Source organism: Cornus florida, unplaced genomic scaffold, assembly GCF_030987335.1.
Source record: "Cornus florida cultivar Cherokee Brave unplaced genomic scaffold, ASM3098733v1 CherokeeBrave_3.0.0_Hap2_Chr10, whole genome shotgun sequence".
Taxonomy (NCBI): Eukaryota; Viridiplantae; Streptophyta; class Magnoliopsida; order Cornales; family Cornaceae; genus Cornus; species Cornus florida.
In genome coordinates, this window is record NW_026775580.1 from 58,964,473 (window position 1) to 58,988,514 (window position 24,042).

At 40.6% G+C, this 24,042-nt stretch overlaps 1 protein-coding gene across 5 annotated transcripts in view; it reads right to left on the minus strand.

Annotated features, from left to right (window-relative positions):
• LOC132279629 (BEACH domain-containing protein B) overlaps window positions 1-24,042 on the minus strand; it is a 146,646-nt gene that overhangs the window by 71,546 nt on the left and 51,058 nt on the right. For all 5 annotated transcript variants that reach the window (XM_059781656.1, XM_059781655.1, XM_059781653.1 and 2 more), the window contains exons 14-22: window positions 16,745-16,900; window positions 16,516-16,557; window positions 16,000-16,344; window positions 6,310-6,483; window positions 5,936-6,096; window positions 5,506-5,821; window positions 4,989-5,415; window positions 4,518-4,854; window positions 4,188-4,376 (exon numbers count right to left, since the gene is read on the minus strand). In XM_059781656.1, coding sequence (XP_059637639.1) covers window positions 4,188-4,376; window positions 4,518-4,854; window positions 4,989-5,415; window positions 5,506-5,821; window positions 5,936-6,096; window positions 6,310-6,483; window positions 16,000-16,344; window positions 16,516-16,557; window positions 16,745-16,900 — 2,147 coding nt within the window. The remainder of the gene's footprint in view (window positions 1-4,187; window positions 4,377-4,517; window positions 4,855-4,988; window positions 5,416-5,505; window positions 5,822-5,935; window positions 6,097-6,309; window positions 6,484-15,999; window positions 16,345-16,515; window positions 16,558-16,744; window positions 16,901-24,042) is intronic.

Sequence of the window (24,042 nt, forward strand, 5' to 3'; positions counted from 1 at the left end):
AAACTGTTCAAATGAAAATCAGCTAGGTATTTTAGGCTTAGAAAGATAGTAACTTTATGGATACCATGATTTCCGTAGGATCAAGGATTGTGAGATTAAAAACGTATTAAGGAACATGAAATTAAAAACAGTTTTAGGCCTGGATGGAATTCCAGTTTTGGTTTAGAGTTTAGGGGATTCTCTTGGTTAGCGAAATTGTTTAATAAGAGAATAACCAAGAGAATGCTTGATGAGTGGTGCAAAAGTATATTAATACACATATATATATAAATGAGTCATATTATGAAACTTCAGGACAGGGCATACAAAGTTGTAATGATTTCTTTGTATTAAATTAACGAGTCATATTATGAAACTTCAGGAGAGGGATTCATCAACGACTAAGATGGGAGACTGAAGTACCGGAAGAGAGTATGCCAGTCGATGACTTGTCCAGTTTGTGGAATTGAGCCAGAATCTGTAGCGCATTTATTGGGTAGGTGCCACAGAGCTAGTGTTGTGTGGAAGATATCAGTTCTAAGAATTGCAGAAGTTCAAGTGGTACATGGTCAATGGTGGAGGTCACAGGTTGAGCAGTGGGATACATGTCCTAATACTTGGGTATTAAAAAGTGTGGCAGCTTCTATTTGTTGGCAATTATGGAGAGCTAGAAATGATTGGATTTTTCTTAACAAATGATGGAGTGAAAGGGACATTGTGACTTCAGCAGAGGCCATGTTTTGGGAGTTTGCTGAGATATTTATGGGTAAAAATTTTCTGGTGTTCAGAATTTTGTTGCTCAAGAGAATGGAATTCCAGGTAATCTGATCTCGAGTGTGGTGTGGAGAGTCCCTCCAGTGGAGTTTGTTAAAGTAAATGTTGATGCTGCGTTATGTTCAAAGTCATCAAAGTATTTTTTTTTTTTTTTGGGGGGGGGGGGGGGGGGGGGGGGGGGGGGGTGTTGGCAACGGGCAACTGTGGAGTTGGAGTTGCGCGATCAGGCCGGGTTTGTGTTACGAGTGGCCACTTTCTTCCATTCTTCAGTGACTGATCCTTCCCTTGCTGGAGCCTTAAGGTTGAGAAAGGCAATTTCTATCATTATAGAATGGGGCTTTGAAAGAGTTATTTTTGAGGGAGATGCAGAAGCAGTAATGAAGGCAGTTAATTTCTCCAGTATGGTGCCGATGAGTATTGCTGCAGTGATCGAGGATATTCAAGCCTGCCTTGAAGAGCATAGAGATTTCTCGGTTTGCTTCGTGCCCCGTGGTGCCAATGGGGTGGTTCATCGGTTGGCTGGGGGCTTAAGAGGTAGATTAGAGAGAGTTTTTGTGTGTGCTATTCCTCTATGTATTCAAGACAATGTGGCTGGTGATGTAAGGGGTGATCCCAAAATTTGCTTCCATAAAGTCTTGCTTTTGATAAAATAAAATAAAAAATAAAAAAGAAATGTAGGAAATTCAACTTGGATTCATAATGGGGAGGTAAAAGATGGGAGACTATTTACATATTAAGGAGACTAATGGGAAGATATAAAGAGAAGAAGAAAGACCTCCATATGGTCTTTACTCTTTACTAATTATGAGAGAGCCTAAGATAGAGAACCTAGAGATCTAATATGGAGGGTCTTAGAAAATAAAGAAGTCGCAAAGGGATATATTAACAAAATAAAGGATGTCCATGATGGATGTGTAACTATAGCTAACGACTGTGGGGGAAACAAGTGAATTTACAATTACTCAAGGCTTCTTCCCTCAAAGGTCAACATTAAGCACGTACCTTTTCACCTCAGTTATGGAAGAGCTAACAAGACACTTGCAGATGAGATTCCATGGTATATGTTACTTGCAAATGATATTGTGTTCATTAATGAGACGAGAAGGAGCGAATGTCAAATTGGAGATTTGAAGGAAAGCACAAGAATTAAAAGGATTTAAAATAAAGCTGAATATATTAAGTGTAACTTTAGTAAATCAAAAAAATACAAATGAGGATGTGGTGATGATTGAGAATCAAGAGGTACAAGAGAGTGAACATTTTTGTTATTTAGGCTCAATTATCCATATGAAGGGAAAATTGGAGATGATGTTAGTCATAGGATCAACACAAGATGGTTAAATGGAGGAGTGCATCTAGTATATTGTGTGATAGTGTAACCAGCCAAAATTTAAAGAAAAATTATATAGAACTACTAGGCCAGCCACACTCAATGTGGCAGAATGTTGGGTAGTTAGAAAACAACATATGCATAAGGTGAGTCTGGCGGAAATGCGAGTGTTGAGATGGATGTGCAGCAAGACAAGAAAGGATAGAATTGGAATAAAACACATTCATGAGATGGTTGAAGTACCATCAAAATGAGAAATTCGGTTAGCATGGTTTGGACATGTGCATAGAAGACCTTTCAGTGCACCAGCTACAAAGAGTGACATGGTTACAATGAGTGTAAAGCTAGGAAATAGAAAACCAAAGTTAACATGGGTAGAGTTAGGAAAGAAAGATATTATAATATGTGATTTCAGTGAGACTATGGCTTTATATAAAGCGAAATGAAAAATATGATTCATGTAGTCGACCCCAAATAGCTGGAAAAGGCTTCGTTTCTTGTTGTTGTATAAATTAGGTTACATCTTTACCAAAATCATATATCCCCAAAGAGAAACTGAAAACAGAGAAACAAAGATCACTTTTTTCATAAAGTATGAAACACATACAACTACCCCACATCCCAACTGGGAATTAGACACGCATCTTTCCCTTTCGTGTGGAATGGAGCTCTTCAAATTATTTTTCTAGACTTAATAAGATTAGAATGGATGGGGGAGGTTTGGTCGATGATTATACAGGAATTGGGAGAATGGAGTCCCGTGGAATATTACATTTAGAAGTACAGTCCAAGGTTCAGTAGAAATAGAGAGCTGCTGGAGTTTGCATACAAGTAGCCAGCATAGTAGGTGGGAGAACGTGGTGACCACGGGCCTTTGATGGGTGCAGCTTTGAAGTTTGGTCATTCCAAAAAACAGTTATTGGGTTTTTTTTTTCTTAGTTGGTACTCACACACCCAAGCCTCCATTGAGGCTTGCACCCCTGACCTACCTTTGCGAAGTAGGGGCCTGATACCATTGGGCCATTGACCCGTAGGTGTTATTGGGTACTGTTAATGGGACATTCCCTTCAACAGTCACATGCGTTATCTTTTGGAAGGTTTTGACAAGGACATAGTCATTAACACAGATATATCATTTTTCTTTTTCTTTTTCATTTTTTCGATGGAGTTGTGTATTCCCCAGGTCAGTAGTTCCAAAAGATGAATGATTAAGTTTTGTCTTGGTGGGTAGAGTTCCGCCCCGCCCCGCCTTTCTCTTAATTCGTGCATATTTAGTGGTATAGAGCATATTCCTCTGGTCGTTGGAGATACCATAATGGCATAACTGATCCATTGGCTCCCCCCCGGTGACCAAACACACACACACACAAACACACATGTAACATAGGCTTCCAGTTCTAGAACCATCAATGATTGGTGAACCAGCAGATCCATTTGCAACCTCTTTGGAAATATTACGTGAATGGAATTTCTTTCCCATATTTGAAATACTTCGAACAGGTGCCAATAAATTATTCGGTGTTCTTTAATGGTTCCAGACACACATACACAGAGAGAGAGAGAGAGAGAGAGAGATTGATTTGAGCCTGTTTGCCTCTCTCAAAGAAAGCAGAGAGTGAAATTGAATACACTCCTCAGGATTCAAAGGTTTTCTGAATGAGATTTGAGAGCTAATTTTCAATTATATCAGGAATAAACCTGGTCTACCAAAAGCAATAATGGATCACACGGGTTGCCAGTCAAATTAGTGGTTTGAAAATTGACAAGTTTCTTTTGGGATGGTTTTGAAGTTATATGACCTATGAAGTTGGTTGGGTGACTGTACAATCATCTTGTCTGATACAGTTTTTAAAACATTAAACAAATGCAATTATTGCCAATACACATCAACATGGAATCATTCCTCATATCTAAGGAATTCTCTGTCCAATTCATTTGCCTTCGTGACACCTTAGGAGAAGTACTTGGAAGAAAGAATAGCCACAATAGTTGTGAGAATGAGAAGCAATGTCCTAATGACGGAATAGTTTCATCTCTCAATGTTAAAACAGGAATTCTTCATCAGATAAAAATTCACTTATACTTAATATTGTTAAATACATACCTTTGAAGAAGATTAACAAAAATGTGACAGCCACCAACTGAATTGACTTGCTCTAGGAAAGAAGCAAGCAGTGGTTTTTGGGAAACAGCACGAATAACAACATGTAAAACATCTTCAATACATGCCATATCCTGACTTGTCTCAAAAAAAGCAATAAGAGCTTTTATATCTGACACTGCAATGTGCTCCCTGCATATCACCAACATATTCTGAGTAAAGATTTGAAAAAGTGAACATAAAGATAAATCTGCAATGTCAGCATAAATATCACTAAAAAGGGTGGCAAAACAAATTAAGAAATGCATGCAGCTGATAGCAGAACTAACATACCTGAGACTCATTTCACCAAGACTAAGTAGGAGGAGGCGAATTTTATGTACTTCTTCTTCACAAGGTCTCTCTCCAATAACTTGTTTGGTTATGGGATGCACAAGAGGCCTGCCTCCAGTAGCATACCGACATTTTGGATTATCCCAGTAAAATTGGCGTATTATATCAAGAACACGAGGGAGCCTGCACAGACTCTTAAGCAACCTCGGATCATTATCAAATTGCTGGATGAGAAACATGTACAGCTCACGTTGCACCTTGTAGACAGTATAGACCCAAATAAGCGGATTAAGAAATATATTAGATATAGCTTCTTTCACGAGCAGCTCGAACAAGCCTGGATGGGAACCAAAGAATATTAATATATACACCACATGACTTTAGCCAACTGCGGTTAAGAACCAAATTTCAAGCAAATTAATTCAAACAAACATTTAACACTTCAAAAGAAAAAGAATTTATCAAATATACCACAATTTGCAACAACGTTGTACATATGTTTCAAAGCTGAAAGTGTTTCCAGATTAAGTTGCTGCGGTGGAACTGACTGCAGTAAGAATCCCAGTATTGAAAATCCAGAAAGGAGAAGCATTTGTTGCTGATTAGCTAAATTCTCATCTAGTACAGAAGCTATAAGTTCAATAACTTCAGCAGTTAGACGCTCTTTTGTGATTGGTGTAAGCAAAGTATCTTGTCCACTTTCTTCCTTTTCATACAAATCAGACTGTGTTAAAAGAGGAAAAAACACATATACACCCCCAACACAATAAATAATCTGTTGCAGCAAGCTTCTGGAACAAAGTTGTGTTCCAACCATCACAGCTGCTTCAAATGTACTCTTATCCAGTGCATGCTCCAGCATTGGCGAAACATTAAATAAAGTCCTACCATTACTAGCCTGTAAAAGGAAATCAATTTCCATAAATCTCTGAAGGCGAGACCAAAGCAAGCTTAATAAAATACATATTTTCATGAAAAGAAAGAGAACCTGTGCATTAAGTCCAAAAATGATTTTGGACGCAAGGCCGTCTTTGGCATCAAGAATTCCACCAGGCAATGGGTTCTCCGAATAAACTGCCATTTCATTATCAAGGAACGAATACATATAGCTTGGTCCTAAGGAATAGATACCCTGTACTTGATCACAAGTAAGAGCATCGCTAAACATATAAACTGGACCAATCTGACCAAGAAAAGGAGAAGAATCTTTGATGGTGTAAATAGCATTTTCTTCATCACATGGTGGCAAATTTATTCTTGTGCCGATTGTGCAACTAGTCAATGGCTCATTAACTTTTGCATATCTGAACCATTAAATCATGAAAGTCAGGGGGAATATTTTCATTTCAGGAGAAAGCAGAGAATTTTACAAGTTATTTTAAAAGCAAACAAGATTTATTTTGGAAGTGGCATAGCACCTGCATTTTTCAGATGAAACAAGAAATCCGTCCATATAACATCTCAATAAGCTACCCCCAGAAAATGCTCTACCAATGCTATGAGTAATACAAAGAAAATGCCATTTCTTTCTAAGAAGGGTAACATGCAGTGAAACACATTGTCGCTTCTGATTAATAGACTGCAAAAACAAGAAAAAGGAAGAAAAATGGCATTAATGGTGTGGAATGGTAAAGCCATTAGTCATAAGCTAAACAACACAGAGAATAAAGAGCTAGTATGCATAACGCAAAAATTGAAATCTGCAAGTAGATAGTATTTTGGAACTGCTGCATTCACGTACAGAAGACACAATAAAATCAGGAAAAAATTCCCAGACAAACATTACTTTTACCTCATAAGTCAGCTTGTCCTTCGCAAGGACAGCCAAGCACCCCCTTCCATTTTCTGTGAGAAAACTGAAAAGGCTCATTGTTCCAGTTCTAGGGAAATTTTCTATCCTGAGCCAACAGGAAAAAGAAAACCCCTTATACAAAGGCCACTGTACTGGCGTCTTAATTATAATACCCTGCAATGACAGGAAAGAAGAAAGACAAACAAATTATGTTCAAGTCAGGGTAACAAATTAAACTTGGTAAACGCATTCTAAGAAGATATCATAAAGATTTCCAGCATATAAAAAATAAAAATATGAACTTAGAGAATTTTCTTTTTTCTTTTTTTGCCCAAATAAATGATCCTTTAAATCACATTTTTAGAAAACTCCCCCTATTGCTGCGAAATTCTCCATTATAAATAACAGGGTAAAAAAAAAAAGCAATGGACAATCAGTCCTAGATGTGATGACGATATAGTGACATACTCAAACATAGAAGCATAAAGTTATAGTGTTATGATCAAACTGCAGAGAGAATTAGAATAATCACCATGAAAACTGTAAGATCTTATCTTCTCTAAAAATGTTCATCTGTCATTCTGAAAATTTCTTTCTTTTAGAATTTTCTACAGATGCAAAAAGATACTAATCATACTAGTGATTCTACAAATCATTTTCCATTTCCATGCCTCCTCATTGTCATCTCCAACCTGTCCAAGTAGTCTATTATCTTAAAAGTTTTAATAGAATAATACTTGTTCATTTGAGTTACTATTGCACTTAGCTCTCTACTGACTATTTATCCTCTGCAGTCTGCACTGATATGTTCCAACTCCTAACATGTCCCCCACTAATACAAAAAGTCTGGTGCATATCTAACGCACGGTTTAATTTCAAATAACGGTCATGTCCAACATGGTTATGGATCTAGAGAAAGTGGCTGCTACATACAACAAGTAATTCATACCAATCAAAACTGATAGGAAACAGAAGTATTTTATTTGTTTAAACAATGTCATAAGTTAAACCATGACTGCTGATAATGGGTGTCACAAACCAATAATGAAAGGATCCAAGAATACAAAAGACATTTTCCTATAGTTTTAGGTCTGAAATGCCATTTCCGGTGTGAAGTCACAGTTTATGGAAAATCGACACATTCTACATCAGGCAACGCCTCCAAGAGCAGCAAAAATATCAGACAATAACTACCTTTCTCTCCTTCAAAGCATCTGTCCCCCTTCCCCTGTTCCTATCTCAAGTTCCATATCAGTACACAAATCTTTGTTTCAAGTTTAGGCACAAAGGTTGTTGCAAGACAGAAAAAGGCGCTCAAAATGGAGAAATTCCAACAATCCATACTAAATTGCAGGATAATTGACATTTTCATTCTCCCAGGCCTCTCTCCAATTAGTTTGATTAGAAATAGTTCACTGAAAATCCCCAGGTGTTGCTCTCCAACCAATAAATCTTTTAATCAGATTCACAAAGGTGCCTGCTGATTTCAAGTCTTTGGGTATCTGCAGTATGCAGTATTACAGACTGGCCGGGGAAATTAAAAAAGAAGACCATAAAATCATTGCCAGCCCACATAACGAAAAAATATTAGAGAAAGATACATTACATACATGCTAAGAATAAACCACAAATACTCTATTAAAGGAAAACATTAGTCAGCAGGGGTGAGTAGAGAAAGCAACTTCTTATGAAGAAATTACATAAATGATAGCTATACCGACAATCAGATTCACATGAATATTTCAAAAGGAATAGCAGAGTTTGGTCATATGGCAGAGCAGAACACTTTTCTTTTAGCCCTTTGCCCCAACAAAAATGAACACTCCAAAAAACAGGTATTAGCTGCTTTTCCCTTTCATCAATTCCCCAGAACATTTTTTTTTTTATAAGTAAGATTGCATAAAAGAGCGTTCAAACAGGGAAAGAAGAGCACAAAATCAAGCAAAGGACCAAATAGGGCCCCTAATCTCCCCCAAAGATTGACAATTCCTCCCATAGACCCAACAAAAAAGAGAAGAAATGAAAAAGAATTTCCGTTTCCAATAGGAGTCTCCTCACCATTAAAGGATTTCTTATTCCTTTCCTTCCATAGGCACTACCACACGCATAAAGGCGCCACCCTCCAAAAGTCACGGCCATAGGAACCCATAGTACACCCTCTCCAAGCCTCAATCATGTTGAGCCAGGATCCAGGCATAACCTACTAAACTCCAAACAAAGCCAGGATCAATCCCCAGGTATAAAAGAGCGTTCAAACAGGGAAAGAAGAGCACAAAATCAAGCAAAGGACCAAATAGGGCCCCTAATCTCCCCCAAAGATTGACAATTCCTCCCATAGACCCAACAAAAAAGAGAAGAAATGAAAAAGAATTTCCGTTTCCAATAGAAGTCTCCTCACCATTAAAGGATTTCTTATTCCTTTCCTTCCATAGGCACCACCACACGCATAAAGGCGCCACCCTCCAAAAGTCACGGCCATAGGAACCCATAGTACACCCTCTCCAAGCCTCAATCATGTTGAGCCAGGATCCAGGCATAACCCACTAAACTCCAAACAAAGCCAGGATCAGTCCCCAGGTATCCCTAGCCAGAGGGTAATGCAACAGAAGATGATCAAACGACTCTTCATTCCTCTTGCACATGCAGCACCAATTCACCACAGTATGTCTCCTCCTCCTCAGATTGTCCAAAGTCAGAATCCTCCCCAGGACAGCTCTCCAAGCAAAGAAGGCCAACTTAAGAGGAGCCTTCATGCGCCAAATGGCTTTCTATGAAAAAACAATCCTCGGCCCATCTAAGAGGGGCCTATAAAATGAGGGCGCATCAAACCTCCCCTGAGGAGATAACACCCACACTGTTATCAGCAACACCACCCACCACCTCCTCGAGATACAACATCTCCAAAAGACTTAGAAAATCATCCACCTCCCAGTCCCAAAAATGCCTCGAAAATCGCACATCCCATGTCCTCCAGCTATCAAGCCGATAACAGTCAACCACCAAGGCACACGCCTATCCAATGCAATCCGGAAAAGTCTAGAAAAAGAGCATGCCAACGAACGGTCACCGCATCAAGAGTCCTCCCAAAAGCTGATGCCCCTACCCTGACCCTGAATCTGATACCCCTCTAGGAATTCTCACCTCGAGGGAAAACTAGCCTCCCCTCCCCTACCCTCTCCTCCCCAAATCTGTTAGCAATGACCCACCACACCAAATCTCCATAACCACTTCCCTATAAGGGCCTTGTTGAATGGCATTACTCTCGAATACCCAAACCAACAGATTAAATTGACCTACAAACCTACTCCCAACAAACAAGATGGTATTTAAATTCATCCCCCATGCCACCCTATAAAAAATTCCTTAGCTATTAAGCCACAGAAACAAGGATTTGAACAAGAGGAGGAAATAAGTGGGAAGACTCGACAAAGTACTCTTCATAAGGGTAACTCTACCGCCCATAGAAAGATACTGCTACTTTCACCTCGCGAGCCTCCACTCAAACCTCTCAATCACCGGGTACCATCCGCCAACTCTCCTCGAAGGTGCCCCCAAGGGCAATCCCAAGTATGAAATAGGGAAGGATCCAACTCTAAACCCACAGACATCCGCAAGAATTGAGATCTCCGCAACCTTCCCTATCAGAACAACAGACTCTTCGCTTTTCCTCACATTGATTTTCAAGCCAGAGTTTACCTGAAACCAAATTAGAACACACCTCAAATATCTCATATGAGAGACGTCTGCATCACAAAAAACAAATGTGCTGTCAGCAAATAGAAGAAGGGAGATCTCCAACTAGCTAGGAAGCACGGACACTCCAAAATGGACGAAGAATCCGTGTCTGACACGTGTCGGATACCGACACGTGTCGGACACGCCCCGACACGTGTCGGACATGCCAAAAAACGTGTCCAGAATTTTTTTATTTTTTTTAATTTTCGGACACGGCTCGGACACGGCTCAAACAGCTTGGACACGGCTCAGACAACTCGGACACACTTTTCTGGAATTTTTTTTTTATTTTTTTTATTTTTAATGCTGATATGTTATTTTTTATTTTTTATTTTTAAATTTTTAATGCTGATATGTTCTATTTTTTGTTTTGTACTACCCTAAAGATGCTGATATATATATATACTAACCTAAAGATGCCACAATTCGCCGTGTCCGTGTCCTAAAGATGCTGATATATATATATACTAACATATTAGTGATATATATATATTCCAACCTAAACATATCAGTGTTTTTTTTTTTAAATTATTAATGCTGATATACATATATATACACTATTCGCCATGTCCATGTCCTAATTTTTTTGGATTTGCCGTGTCGCCGTGTCCGTGTCGTGTCGTATCCGTGTCCCGTATCCGTGTCCGTGCTTCTTAGCCAACTAGCTAGCAAGATTTCTACCCACCCTGAAGTCTGCAATAAAGCCCAGTTATGTGCTCTTCACATCAATCTACTCAGAGTTTCCATCATAATAATGAGTAAGAAGGGAGAGAGAGGATCCCCTATCTCAAGCCCCTCAAACTGCAAAAGGACTCAGTTAGAGACCCGTTAACTAGGACTGAGAACGTCACTAAAGAGATGCAAAACTCAATCCACTTCCTCCACTTCTCCCAAAACCCCATCCTCTCCAACAAACAAAGCAAGAAGCTCTAGCTCACACGGTCATAAGCCTTCTCAAAGTCAAGCTTACGAATCAATCCTGGAACCCCACTGCTCAGTCTAGAATCCACACACTCACTAGCAAAAAGGGCGGAATCCAAGATCTGCCAGCCACCAACAAATGCGTTTTGGGAATCCAAAATGAGACAATCCAAAACTGGACAAGCAAGTTACTCTTGCTCTTACCTATTTTGGAACAAGAAAAAATGTATGCCAATCAAAGAAAACAAATGGTACTTCGAGGGAACCTAAGACCTCCGGTGCATACACATTAGTGTAGATATAAACCAGCCGCCTTTTCTTTGTTCAATCATGTACTTAAATAACGACTCATACAACGTGAAATCCCAAAATGATAGGAAGACTCATAACAACTCAAAACAGATAAATCCCAAAAACTTAAAAAGACTCTAACAAGATAGAACTCATATCAACTAATCTTATCTTAACAACCCAACAAACTTGACCCTCTAATCCCCCCCCACACCCCCCCCCCCCCCCCCCCCCCCCGCCCCCCCCTCTCCTCCCCTCTTTCCTTCCTTCTTCCTTCTTGGGGATGAGGGCAATAAAAGAGCCATTCAAGCATTTCTCGAATCTCCCCAGCAAAAAATAAGTGTTCTTGGGGATGAGGGCAATAAAAGAGCCATTCAAGCATTTCTCGAATCTCCCCTGCAAAAAATAAGTGTGACAGGCACTCATCACTTCCTCTCCTACCACAACCCAACTCTCCAGGAGGACTCTTATGGTAAATCCATCCAGTCCCGGAGTTTTGTCCCATAACAACTCTTCACTGCTGCCAAAACTTCCTCCACACAAAAAGGCCTCTCAATCCAATCACTATCCTAGATAGTGTCAAAATGCAGCCCCCACGCGGAGGTTGCCGTTTGTCACTCCCTGAGAACAACCCATGGTAGTAGGAAGCAATCCCTCTACACACCTCCTCCTCCATATAAAGCACCTCCCCAACAATCTGAATCCTCCCAATATAATTGCCCCTAAGTTGAGCTTTGGCAAGTCTATGGAAGAACCGCATGTTTTTCTCACCCTCCTTGAGCCATAAAGCCCGAGAGTTCTGGCGTCACAAAATCTCCTCCGAAATGGCAATCTCTGCCTAACATTCCTCTCTGTTTCACGTCATCATCTCCTCCAACTCTCCAAGGCCCTCTAAACAATCAATCTCGGCAATCTCAGCCAAAGCCCTGTTCTTCCTCCATTCTAGATTTTCATAAACCTCCTTATTCCACCTCTTAATGTCTTCCTTGAAGGAGCGGAGTTTTCCAACAAGAACGAAGCTTGGAGAAACCCTCACTCTGTATCCTCTCACCAACTTCTCACCTTTTCCTTGAATCTCTCTGCTTGAAGCCACATGTTCTCAAATCGAAAGAGAGAACTCCTCCGCCGAATGCACCCACAATCCAACACCAATAAGATGTGATCTGAAGTTGGTCTAGCCAAAGCCCTTTGAGTCACATCTGGATATTTCTCCCAATCTCCGAAAAGGAGGAATCTATCTAACCAAGAGAGGGTAGGAAACAGTCTGCCACTGGACCAAGTGAACAACGCCCACTTCAGCGGTCTGCCCCCCCCCCAACTTCTCCATTCGGAACTAGATCACATTGAAATCCCCACCAAGACACCATGGAAACAGCCATCTCCTCCGAACCAAACAAAGCTCCTCCCACAACAAGTGCTGCTCACCGTCCTCAAAGCGGTCATAAACACCCAAGAACACCCAATGGAAACCATCCTCCTCCATAGCAAAACAACAAGAGACACAAAATCTCCCTGCCAACACATACACCTTGGACACCCACCTCATGCCCACATCAAAAGAACGCCTCTTGAGAAACCCACGGCATCCGACTAGACAAATCTCCCACCCCACAAATGGATCATCATTCAGCCCTCACCCACATCAGAATCGGCTTCCGATCGTCTACTACAACAAACCGATGGAGATCCATGACCCTCAGTAAGCCCATCCCATTCCGTTGGCAGCCCAAAATCCATCCCCATAAACTGCTCCTTCAAAGCCTTATGCTTCTGTAACTCAGCAAGACAGTAGCCGACTCGTCAGTCAAGCAAACTCGAATTTCCTTCCCCACGCAAACAACTACCTTGTTGTCCTCATTGGAGAAATGCTGAATCTCAGTCAGAGCACATTGTTCCATTTTTGGCATATTGTTGTTGTCATCCCTAACATCTTCCTTCACCAAGCAGAATTCAGAATCGTCATCTACCATCGGCGATAGCCTGCCCCTCCACTCCCCATGACCAACATCATGGATCTTGTCAAGGCCTCCATGTCCTTTCTCACCAATCCACCAGAAAAAGAGAAAGAAAAAGGCGAAAGGATTACAAACCCCACCCTTTTTGAAGTCGAATTTTGTGCACAACCCACCCTCTGTGAGAACGAAGATGTACAAGTCTTCTCTGGGCTTTTGAATCTTTTGTCTTGGGACCAACTTTTGTTTTGCAGCTCTGGACCATTTCTTCATGCTGGGACGACTTTGGGCTCATCATCTAAAACCCACTTTTTCTTCTTTCAGGCCTGCCTTTAAACAAGGCCTTCTCCTTACGGTCACCCACCCCCATTCCACCTTGGCCAAAGAAGTCACGACCCTCTCGTCCCGTAATCGAGTCCACCTTCTCTGCATGATTTAAAGGGGCCAAATTTGTTACTTAAAACAAGTCCATGTTGATTCATAAACTTGGACTTCAAATGCTGGCGCACTCCTCCCGAACCTGATCCACATTCTCTGCATGACTTAGACCATCATAAAGGGAAATTTGTTAGTTACACCAAGGCCAGGCTGATTCAAAAAATTAGGCTTCAAATGTTGACCATTGCAGAGAACCCTTCCCCAAAAAAAAAAAAAAAAAAAAAAACGTGACTTAGCAGCTGTCTTCCATTCGATGCTAACACCCTTTTTCCTGCATAACATGCGACTCCACATGCTCTCCCCTTTGCACAAGCGTGAACTGCGTGTAACCCTTTTTGAAGTCGAATTTTCTGCACAACCCACCCTCTGTGAGAACGAAGATGTACAAGTCTTCTCTTGGCTTTTGAAATCTTTTGTCTTGGGACCCACTTTTGTTTTGCAGCTCTGGACCATTTCTTCATGCTGGGACGACTTTGGGCTTGTCATCTAAAACCCACTTTTTCTTCTCCCCTATTTCTTTCAAGCCTGCCTTTAAACAAGGCCTTCTCCTTACGGTCAACCACCCCCACTCCACCTTGGGCCAAATAACTCACAACCCACTCGTCCCGTAACCAATCCCACCTTCTCTGCATGATTTAAAGGGGCCAAATTTGTTACTTCAAACAAGTCCATGTTGATTCATAAACTTGGACTTCAAATGCTAGCGCACTCCTCCCGAACCTGAATCCACATTCTGTGCATGACTTAGATCATCATAAAGGGAAATCTGTTACTTACATCAAGGCCAGGCTGATTCAAAAAATTGGGCTTCAAATGCTGGTCGATGTATGTCCTTAACCCACCATAGCAGAGAATCGTTCTCGAATCATCAACAGTTCCCCCCCCCCCCCCCCCCCCCCACCCCCCCAAAAACGTGACTGATCAGCTGTCTTCCATTCGATGCTAACACCCTTTTCCTGCATGGCATGTGACTCCACATGTTCTCCCCTTCGCACAAGCGTGAACTGCGTGTGAGATCCACTTCTACTTCCTTCTCTTGCCATAACGCTCGCCTGTGAGAAAAGAGAAGAACCAGAGCCAAAGTCCTCACAATCGCTTGCCTTTCTCAGCTTAATCCCCCTACGTTGCATTCTCAACCTGTCATCCTCCTTAATAAAGGTGTTCTCGTCTTTGCCATTGAGGTTCACCGTCTTTGGAACAAGCTCCGGTAGCTTCTCCCCCAACAAGAAGACCCTAAAGCACAACCTCTCATCGTTGACGAGAATTGACATTGGGATCCCTCCCCCTTCAATCAATGTGATTACAACTTTAATTGCATCAACTCTTTCATCAGCCTCAACTTTAACAACCGCCTCCACAAGTGTTTCGGAAGGTGATGAACAAGACACTGCACCACAAATACAGGGGCAAGGCATGCAACACCACCCTCCTCTCCTTTCTATCCTCCATATCCCCAAACATCCTACTCTGAACGACCACTCATCCAACCGCAGCTCAGTATCACCCCAAGTCCTCTTTCCAATCAACAAAACCCTAAAAGCTTCCGCAGATGAAGGACAGCGAAACAGAAGCAAAGTATCTGGTAAAGGAGACACAGAAACTCCTGTCAACACATTCCAAGCCCTAGCGGCCCAGTTCTCAACCTTCGTACAGTCACCGACCTCCAGACAAATTTTCCGAGCAAGCAACTCTGTAAATCTTCAAACCTTTTCCAAGTTCCTTGGTCATCCAGAAAGAAGCCAATGCCTCTTCTCAAAACAGAGGATTTCAATTTTCCATTGCGTGGAATGCTAGCTATCCTTGCAACTTCTGCAAACCACTTGTGGGCATGATCCCTCAAAAAAATGATGATCTAGACCAAATCATCTATGAAAGCGTAAGCAAATAACAGAAACGAAAAAAATCAGATTAGGTGCTGGAGTAGAAGACTCCGATGTCAATAGCGAGGAGAGCGACGAAAATTAAAAAAAAAAATTGGAAAAGAGGACAAAAATGTATCCCTCAACCTTGTCTCAATAACTAAACATTACCACCCACCCTCTTTCTCGCTCCCCCCACCCTCCAACACTTGAGAATCAATCATTTACGGCTTTACCATTAAGAAACATTAAATCAATTCTCCAGATTTATAAGGAGGTGAAAAATACTCTAGAACATATTTATTCTCATAAGGTTTCTAAAAAGAGATATTGATTGATTTTCTTATTCCTCATTACTGCATCAGGTGTAACATTATAGGTTAGCATGGTTCAAAAATTCAAACGTTTTCATTAACAGTAGTATCTAAACTAAGTGTAATCATTCTGCTGAAACCCTTCTTTAAAGTGGCTTCCAAATACACTGTTGCACTTACAGAATCATTTCCATTGAGATCAAAAAAGGCAGTGGGTCCCTTCTCATTTAGCATCGATGACATGCTTGTTAGCAATAATGAGCAATACTGTTGCCGAGTCCCAACTTTATCACTCCGAAGTAGAGCGAAGATTTTACGGATATCCTTTCCAGAAATACTATGTCCACCGGTGACCTGAATTAGTTGGGCAATTTTCAGGATTACATTATCATTATCTTCTTGAGAAAACCAATCAAGAAGAAAGTTAAGCATTCCTGCTCTGACACATGAAGCTCGATTAGATATGGAATCTCTGAGCAGCTGAAGAAAAACATTAAGCCCATAATGCCGCAAAGAGTCACTGCTCTGCCCAGTTATTAAATGGAAAAGTATTGAATCAGAATGATATCATATCAAATTGTTGAAGGAAATGAAATCAGCACTGTTTAACAAAGAAAGAAGGGTGGCCGCAGAAATGGAGGAACTGGAGAACCTCATATAATAATAACAATAAAAAGAAAAGACAAAATCACTAACCTTTTGCAGAACACTGAGATAAAGCAAGATCACATCTTCATTCTGAGAGAAAAGAAAACACGAAAACCAACTATATGAGAAGCGAACATTAGCAAACAATTATATAACCGTATTGCTGCATATTCAGCCTAAAAATAGAATTTAAAAAGATAAAAGAGGGCTTCAGCGGGCAAAGAACCTAAAGAGTGGATCACCCATTTTCTAGAAAAGGTTCGTATTGTCAATTCACCTTTATTACAGGGTTAGCTTTGATATCAAACTTTCCATCAACAAGCATATCAAGCAGAGCATTCAAAAGCCCTTCACTCGGCTGTTTATGACAAACGTCCAACAGCAAACTTTGCAACGTCTGATAACCCTTGCCTACAAGAGCTCTAAATGCAGCCTGCATTAAAGTAATCAATTTCCAGTTACAAATAATTAGAAGTTGATATAACTACCTTTTCAGTGAAAAAAATTTAATATAATTAATCAATTAAAAAAGTGAGATTTGCACGAAATCATCACAGTAAAGAAAAGGTAAAACCACATATATAGACCATGTGCATGCAACACACCTATCTACGCAACTACATGCAAGCCCACATACTCACACATGCCTTCTTGAGAATCACAGAACACATTCAGGAGAAAAGGTAGCCAACAAATATAAATTATCCACTGCACCGCTATGACAAGAATCATGATAGCAGATAAAAATTTGATGATAATAACAACTACTATATTACAATTCTTATAATATAATAATAAATATATAAATAAATTTTACAAGAGATCATTTGCGGATCAGAAAACACCACCTATGCAAGATGATCCAAGAAACTCACCTTGGATTGAAATGAATCTATTTATGACAGAGAGAAACAGAAAAATTACCTATATATACATAAAAATAACAGCAATTGATACAAAAAAATTCAATGTAGAAGGCAAAAAGAAAAACAAATAACAACAAAGAAAGAGGGAGAACAAGAAAGAAAGAAAAGATTGAATGAATGGACAAAAAAAGTCTACCAAACCAGATTAAAAGTTTATTACATTACAATTGAATCAATTCAAACTAAAACTGAAGCCCAACCCACCTCGCACTTACAAAAGCTTGAATTACAAAGCAAAATATAATGAAAAGTAAACCCTCGCTTAGGGTGACACAACATTGACTATGCAACACTAACCCTATTTGAGAAACTCAACGGCATCCAACGACCCCAACTACAACGGATAGCTACATAAGCCTGTTTTTCTTTCAGACCTATTGGTAACATATCAGCAATAAACTCAAAAGGTTTGCCAATCTCTCCTTGCAGCCTGAATTTCCATATTTGACCATCCACTCAAGTAATAACAAAAGCAATTTGTGCCAAATATTATTTGTAGCCAGTGGCCATCAGTGTTTATAGTAAATAAACGAACCACCATACCTGAATCTCTCAGCTTTTGTCCTTGATTGGTTTTACCTCTAAATAATGCATTCCATATATTACGTTCCATGTCTCAACACATTTCAGAGTGTCAAAATCATTAGGTCAACTAAGACTCTTGTGGGTTCAAAGTGATGGTCAGAACAATATTATTCAAGACACCATGAAAGTTCCATAATGTGGGTTTGATATGATGATCAGAGTGGTGTAGGAATTCCTCAATATGTGATAACAATCCAAAGTGGCCCAAGGCAAGCTCAAGGGATAGGGAAAGAACAGTAGTATGATAATGATCAGTGGTTCCTTGAGGTCAAACCACTATAGGGAGGTAGGTGAAAGCTGTAACGACCCGAACCCGGAGGCCCGAACCGTTAGCCGGGTTCTTACTCGAACCCGAGGTCACCTAGGTCAAACCCATCATTTCACGTATCAAAACATGCTCATTCAGATCAAAAATTAAGCTTTCCCAAGGTTCTAGGTAATTCTCCCGAGTCAAGAGTGGATTACAAAGGAAGAAGGAACAAAGAAGACCAAACAGGTACACACTTCGGTCGGCCGAAGCAGACCTCCAAGAACCGGTAGACCGATACTCTACTTCGGTCGACCGAAGTTGAGATACTGAGAGAAAGAAGATGGTTCGGTCGACCGAACCCTATTTCGGTCGACCGAAACAGGAGATCCCGAGAGCTGCAATTGGTTCGGTCAACCGAAGAGCCATTTTGGTCGACCGAAATGACTCCTTCGAGCCCTGCATCCTGAAACTGAAGTGCTGCACTTTGGGAATGAAAGGGGGGCTAAAAAGGAGACTTTGCAATGGTTCATACTTGAACCAACCCATCAAAATGAGACATTCTACTATCATGAACATGAGTACTAACACACAATCATCTTACAAGATCATTCATTACAATTATATGGCGTTAAACATAATGCTTACATTAGTTCCATTTACATCAAATAAAAGCTAATTCTCATACTTAAGTTACAAGGCCATGAATAATAACATTTGTTACATTTCCAAAACAAAAGACATACAAAAGAATGGCCTAAGTTCAAAATAACAAAGTGGTCTTCTAACAACTTTCAAGCTTGCGGTGGATTATCATCCGCCAATTCCTTTCCATGACCTGAAAAATGATAAGTATAGTGGGGTGAGCAAAAGCTCAGCAGGTGGCACTTAAGACAAGCTTCTTGTGTCCCCGTGAATCCAACCAATGAATAGAACAATAGGATTCGGGGTCATACTATGTCAGGGAAGCTCAACATAACAGTTAATCTCAATATAAATAATGACATGCCATGGAATGCAATGTATGCCGATGTCACTCCCATTTTCAACATTCAAAACCATCACTTTCAAACGGTTAATATAACCAGCCCTTTGGTGACCCCGCACGACACGAGAGAAGGATTGGCTAGTGTCCCTGACCCTTAGTACCCCCACGGCGTCATTTTGGTCCAGCTAGCTCAACCACGCTAGGGCATTCTCCCTAATTCCCTCTAGGCTATATTAACCCTTCAGCCATTTGGTACCCCCGCGGCGACCGGGTTTTCATAAAACCATTTCATCAAAACACTTTCCCAAAATTCCCCATTTTCATTTCAAAACAATTCTCCCCATTTTCATGCCCAATGCTAATGCATGGAAGCATCAACGTCATGTCCACATTCATAATTCCACATCTAGCTCCAGATTAACTAGCAAAGTATAACTCACAAGAATTTGCAAGAAAATTATAACATGCTTTCATACCATAAAAGTCTAGCTTGTTAGGCATATAAAGAATCAACACAGAGGCATGCTCTTCACATAAAACATTTAATACCCACAATTACACAATTAGCAAATACACACACATCAACTAAACAATTAGCTAGATACTACCCAAATTAAGCATGCTAAATAACCATTTATAAGGAGTTAACTCACAAAAGCACAAGAACTTCATGGATTAAGGACCCCTACCTTGATTTGGTGCAAAACCCTCAAATGGGTCAAGAAATTCGAAATCCCTAGGGAGGCTCAAAGCTGAAATTGATCGTACTCGCGCGTAGAGCTCGTCGTGCTCTCCGTTTTGCCTCAAACGGCACTCAAAATCACCAAGTATTGAGAGAAATATCTTGCTTCAAAGTTTGATGCAAGATAAAAGGAAAATGAAGAGGAAAAGAGGGCAAGAGAGAAAACCAGCGGGGAGAGAGAATTTTTGTGAGGCTTTGGGTGGTCTCTAGACCACTAAGTATGTGGGTGGTGGGTCCTGCCACCACTTTTGACTTTTCCTACTTCATTCAACTTTAATTTGCACCACATAAAAAATACATGCACCACCAAGTAAATGCCACTTAATTCACATAAATTAAAATATGTGAAATGCAGATGGACCCAACTAAAATCCCCGTGCACAACGATACCGGTAGCAGGTCCCACACGGGACCGTCCAGTCCGAAAAACAGAAAAAATGTGAAAATGACAAACCTTGCATTCCAAAGAGTCCTGGACTCAATGAAATGTCCCAACCAACTCACTGACACACCCGGCACACCCCGCGGTGTCTGGTGCGTAAAACGTGAAATGACGAAAGTGCCCTTGCACCAACAAAATTCCAGAAAAATGAAAAAAGCAAAAAATTGGAAACATCACAAAAGCATTGGCAAAAAGATAAACAAGATCATTTTTACATGTGATGTAGGACTAAGATTTTTTTTTTTTTGATAAATAAAATTTTATAAAAGCGCCCAAAAGGGGAGCGGAACACAAGGGAAATACAAAAGACCACAAAGAGCCTCTAAGCCTTCAGAGAGGCCAAAAAATCAACAATCTCCTCTAAAGATCTATGATCTCTCCCTGATACCCAACAAAAAAGAGTGGAAAAAATCGAGAATTTAAGCACCGAAATTGACATCTCCTTCCCTTCAAAATTCTCCTATTCCTTTCAAGCCAAATACACCACCACACACAGAGTGGCGTAGCCCTCCACGCATCCTGAATGTGAGCCCCCACAGGACAACCTCTCCACGCCTCAATCAACCCTCTAGCGGATCCCGGCATAACCCAAAGAAGCCCAAATAAGCCAATCATCAAATCCCAGCACTCTCTAGCCATCGTGCAATGAATGAGAAGGTGATCCACTGTTTCCTCATCACGAAGACACATATAGCAACGATTGACCATCATCTGGTTTCTCCTTCTCAGGTTATCCTAGGTTGAGATCCTTCCCAAAACTGAGGTCCACGCAAAAAAAGCAACCTTGAGAGGAGCATTGGAGCGCCAAACAGACTTCAAAGGAAAGCGAACTCCAAGATCAACCGAGAGACACCTAAAGAAAGACCTCACCTCAAAATGCCCCTGAGAGTTTGCAACCCAAGACCAACAATCCGAATCCTCAACCACAATCCTCTGGCGATACAACTCCAAGAAACGAATAGCCTCCTCGATCTCCCAGTCCTGAAACAAACACCTGAATCAAACATCCCATACCAGTCTCCCACTATCAAGGTGATAACAATTGACCACCATGGCCTGCCTATCCGAAGCAATCCTATAAAGCTGAGGAAAAGCGAGAGCAAGAGGAACATCTCCACACCAAACATCCTCCCAAAAACCAATCCTCCTCCCATCCCTAAGTCGAAACCGAATGTGTTTGGAGAAGTCATCCCATCCCTTCCGAATAAAATTTCAAACCCCTACCCCCCGAGGACCCCTCGCTTCCAAAGAACTCCAACCTCCACTCAACTCCCTGAATTGACAAACCACAACCCTCCTCCAAAGCCAGTGTCTTATTAAAAGGCACCAATCCACGGAGACCCAAACCACCATTCCAAATTGGCGTGCAAACCTGCTCCCAACGCACCAGATGAAACTTGAACTCTTCTCCTCTACCCCCCCACAGAAAATTACGCTGCAACCTCTCAATCCTCTCCGCAACTGAAGAGGAAATCTGAAAAAGAGAGATACTGGGAAGGCATGAAAGAGTGCTCTTAATCAGAGTGACCCTGCCTCCCTTGGATAGATACTGCTTCTTCCATCCCGCCAACCTCCTTTCAAACCTATCCACTACTAGGTCCCAAACCCCCATACACCTCGAAGAAGCACCCAGAGACAAACCCAAGTAAGAAATGGGAAAGGAACCAGCACGGCAACCAATAATGTCAACAAAAGCCTCAATCTCAGGGACCTCCCCCACTGGCACCAAAACTCTTTCCAACATTCACCTTAAGGCCGGAGACAACTTGGAACCAAATCAGAACGCATCTCAGATATCTAATCTGGGACACATTCGCATCACAAAGAACTAAAGTGTCATCAACAAACATTAAATGTGAGATCTCAAACCCCTCGAATTGGAGAAAAAACCCGTAGGAGCTCCATTCACAAGAATCGAAAAGCAAGCACTTGAAATACAAAAGTGAATCCATCTCCTCCACCTATCCCCGAACCCCATCCTCTCCATCAGGTAAAGAAGGAAGCTCTAACTCACATGGTCATATGCCTTCTCAATATCCAACTTACAAAGAACTCCCGGGACCCCACTACGCATCCTGGAATCCACACTCTCACTCGCAATAAGGACTGAATCCAAAATCTGACGGACTCCCATAAAAGCATTTTGAGAGTCCGAAATGATGCCATCCAAAACTTTCCTCAACCTTGAAGCAAGCACCTTGGCAATCAACTTGTAGATACACCCCACCAAACTAACAAGGCGAAAATCCCTAACATCTTCTCAAAAGATCCCCGAGCATGGAAAGCATGTGATGTAGGACAAAGATCATGCTCAAATAGAAGAAAGCAAATAAGAATTGTGGGCTGGAAATTCAGAAAACAAAGCTAAGATTCAAGGGTTGTTAGTGGAGAAGAAGAATTGAAAATAACAAAGAAAAGCCTATTGGAATCACTCCAACAAGGCCTAGGTATCACACCTAGAGAAGGCCTCACACCCTCAGAATTTGCAAATCACTCACAAGAAATCTCAAAATATATTTTGTTATTCATTCATTGACTGCCTAATCAGAACTACATAATATCCTTTTTATGATAAAAGACGACTCTTGGATTACCCTACAATGGAGGTAATCAAAAGTTGACTCTAGCTTAATAAAGTAACAATTAACATAATTGATTCAATTTAATCTAATTGATGCAAGTTACCAAAACAATGAAATTTCACCATAATTCATGCAATTATCAAAATAATGCAATTTGACCAAACCCCCTAATCATGCAAGACTTCAAGTCGACCCCCCATCGTCTAGCATGTGCCAAATTAAGGTTTGAGCCTTAGAACCCTCCTTGCCACGCCTTTTATATACTTTAAAAGGCTGCTGCCACTGTTCTCTACCAAAATGACTTAGTGGGGGCAGTTGGGTATCCTTACTGAGAGTTGACTTGTTGAGTGAGTGTCTTCTGGCTTCTTAAATTGAAGGAAAAGCCTTATTAATGTCAGAATATGGTGGGACTTGGGTGGGCCTAACCCGACAAACCCTAGTCCAGCCTGAAAATTTACAAGCAAGGCCGAGGTATTTGAGATCATGAGATTCAGAATGGGTTTAAAGTTTAGAGCCCGAATTTGTTTTGGGTGGAATTGGGAGCAAAGTTCTTACTAGCCCGAGTACCCGAAATACAAGAAATTTTTTAATTTTTTATATTTTTAAGACCATATTATTCATACAAAATAAAATTGAGGTTGAAAACAAATGATTTTAACTTTGATGGTATAATACTCTTAGTAGTTATGCTGCAGAGCAAGAGGAAGAAGACTATTTTCAAAAAGTTGAACATCCTAAGAAGACGAGACTGAGTTTCCATTAATAGGGGCAGCTGATGATGAGTAAGATTATGTGATTTTTTTCAGTATGAGTCATTTATAAGTCTTAAATCTGTTTTTATTTCACATTTAGGATATTATTGTCATTTTGGTTGTATTTTATAAGTAATGTGCTTTTTAAGACTGTTTAAGGTCTGTTTTGTCATTTTTAAGCTCTTTATTCTTCTGGACAAAATACTAACCTTTATATTACATTTATTTGAAGGGCTAGGATTAAATATTTGCTAGGGCATCCCTTGTGTCTTATAAAGGGTTGTTCCAAGTTGTAATGAGTAGATTTTTAC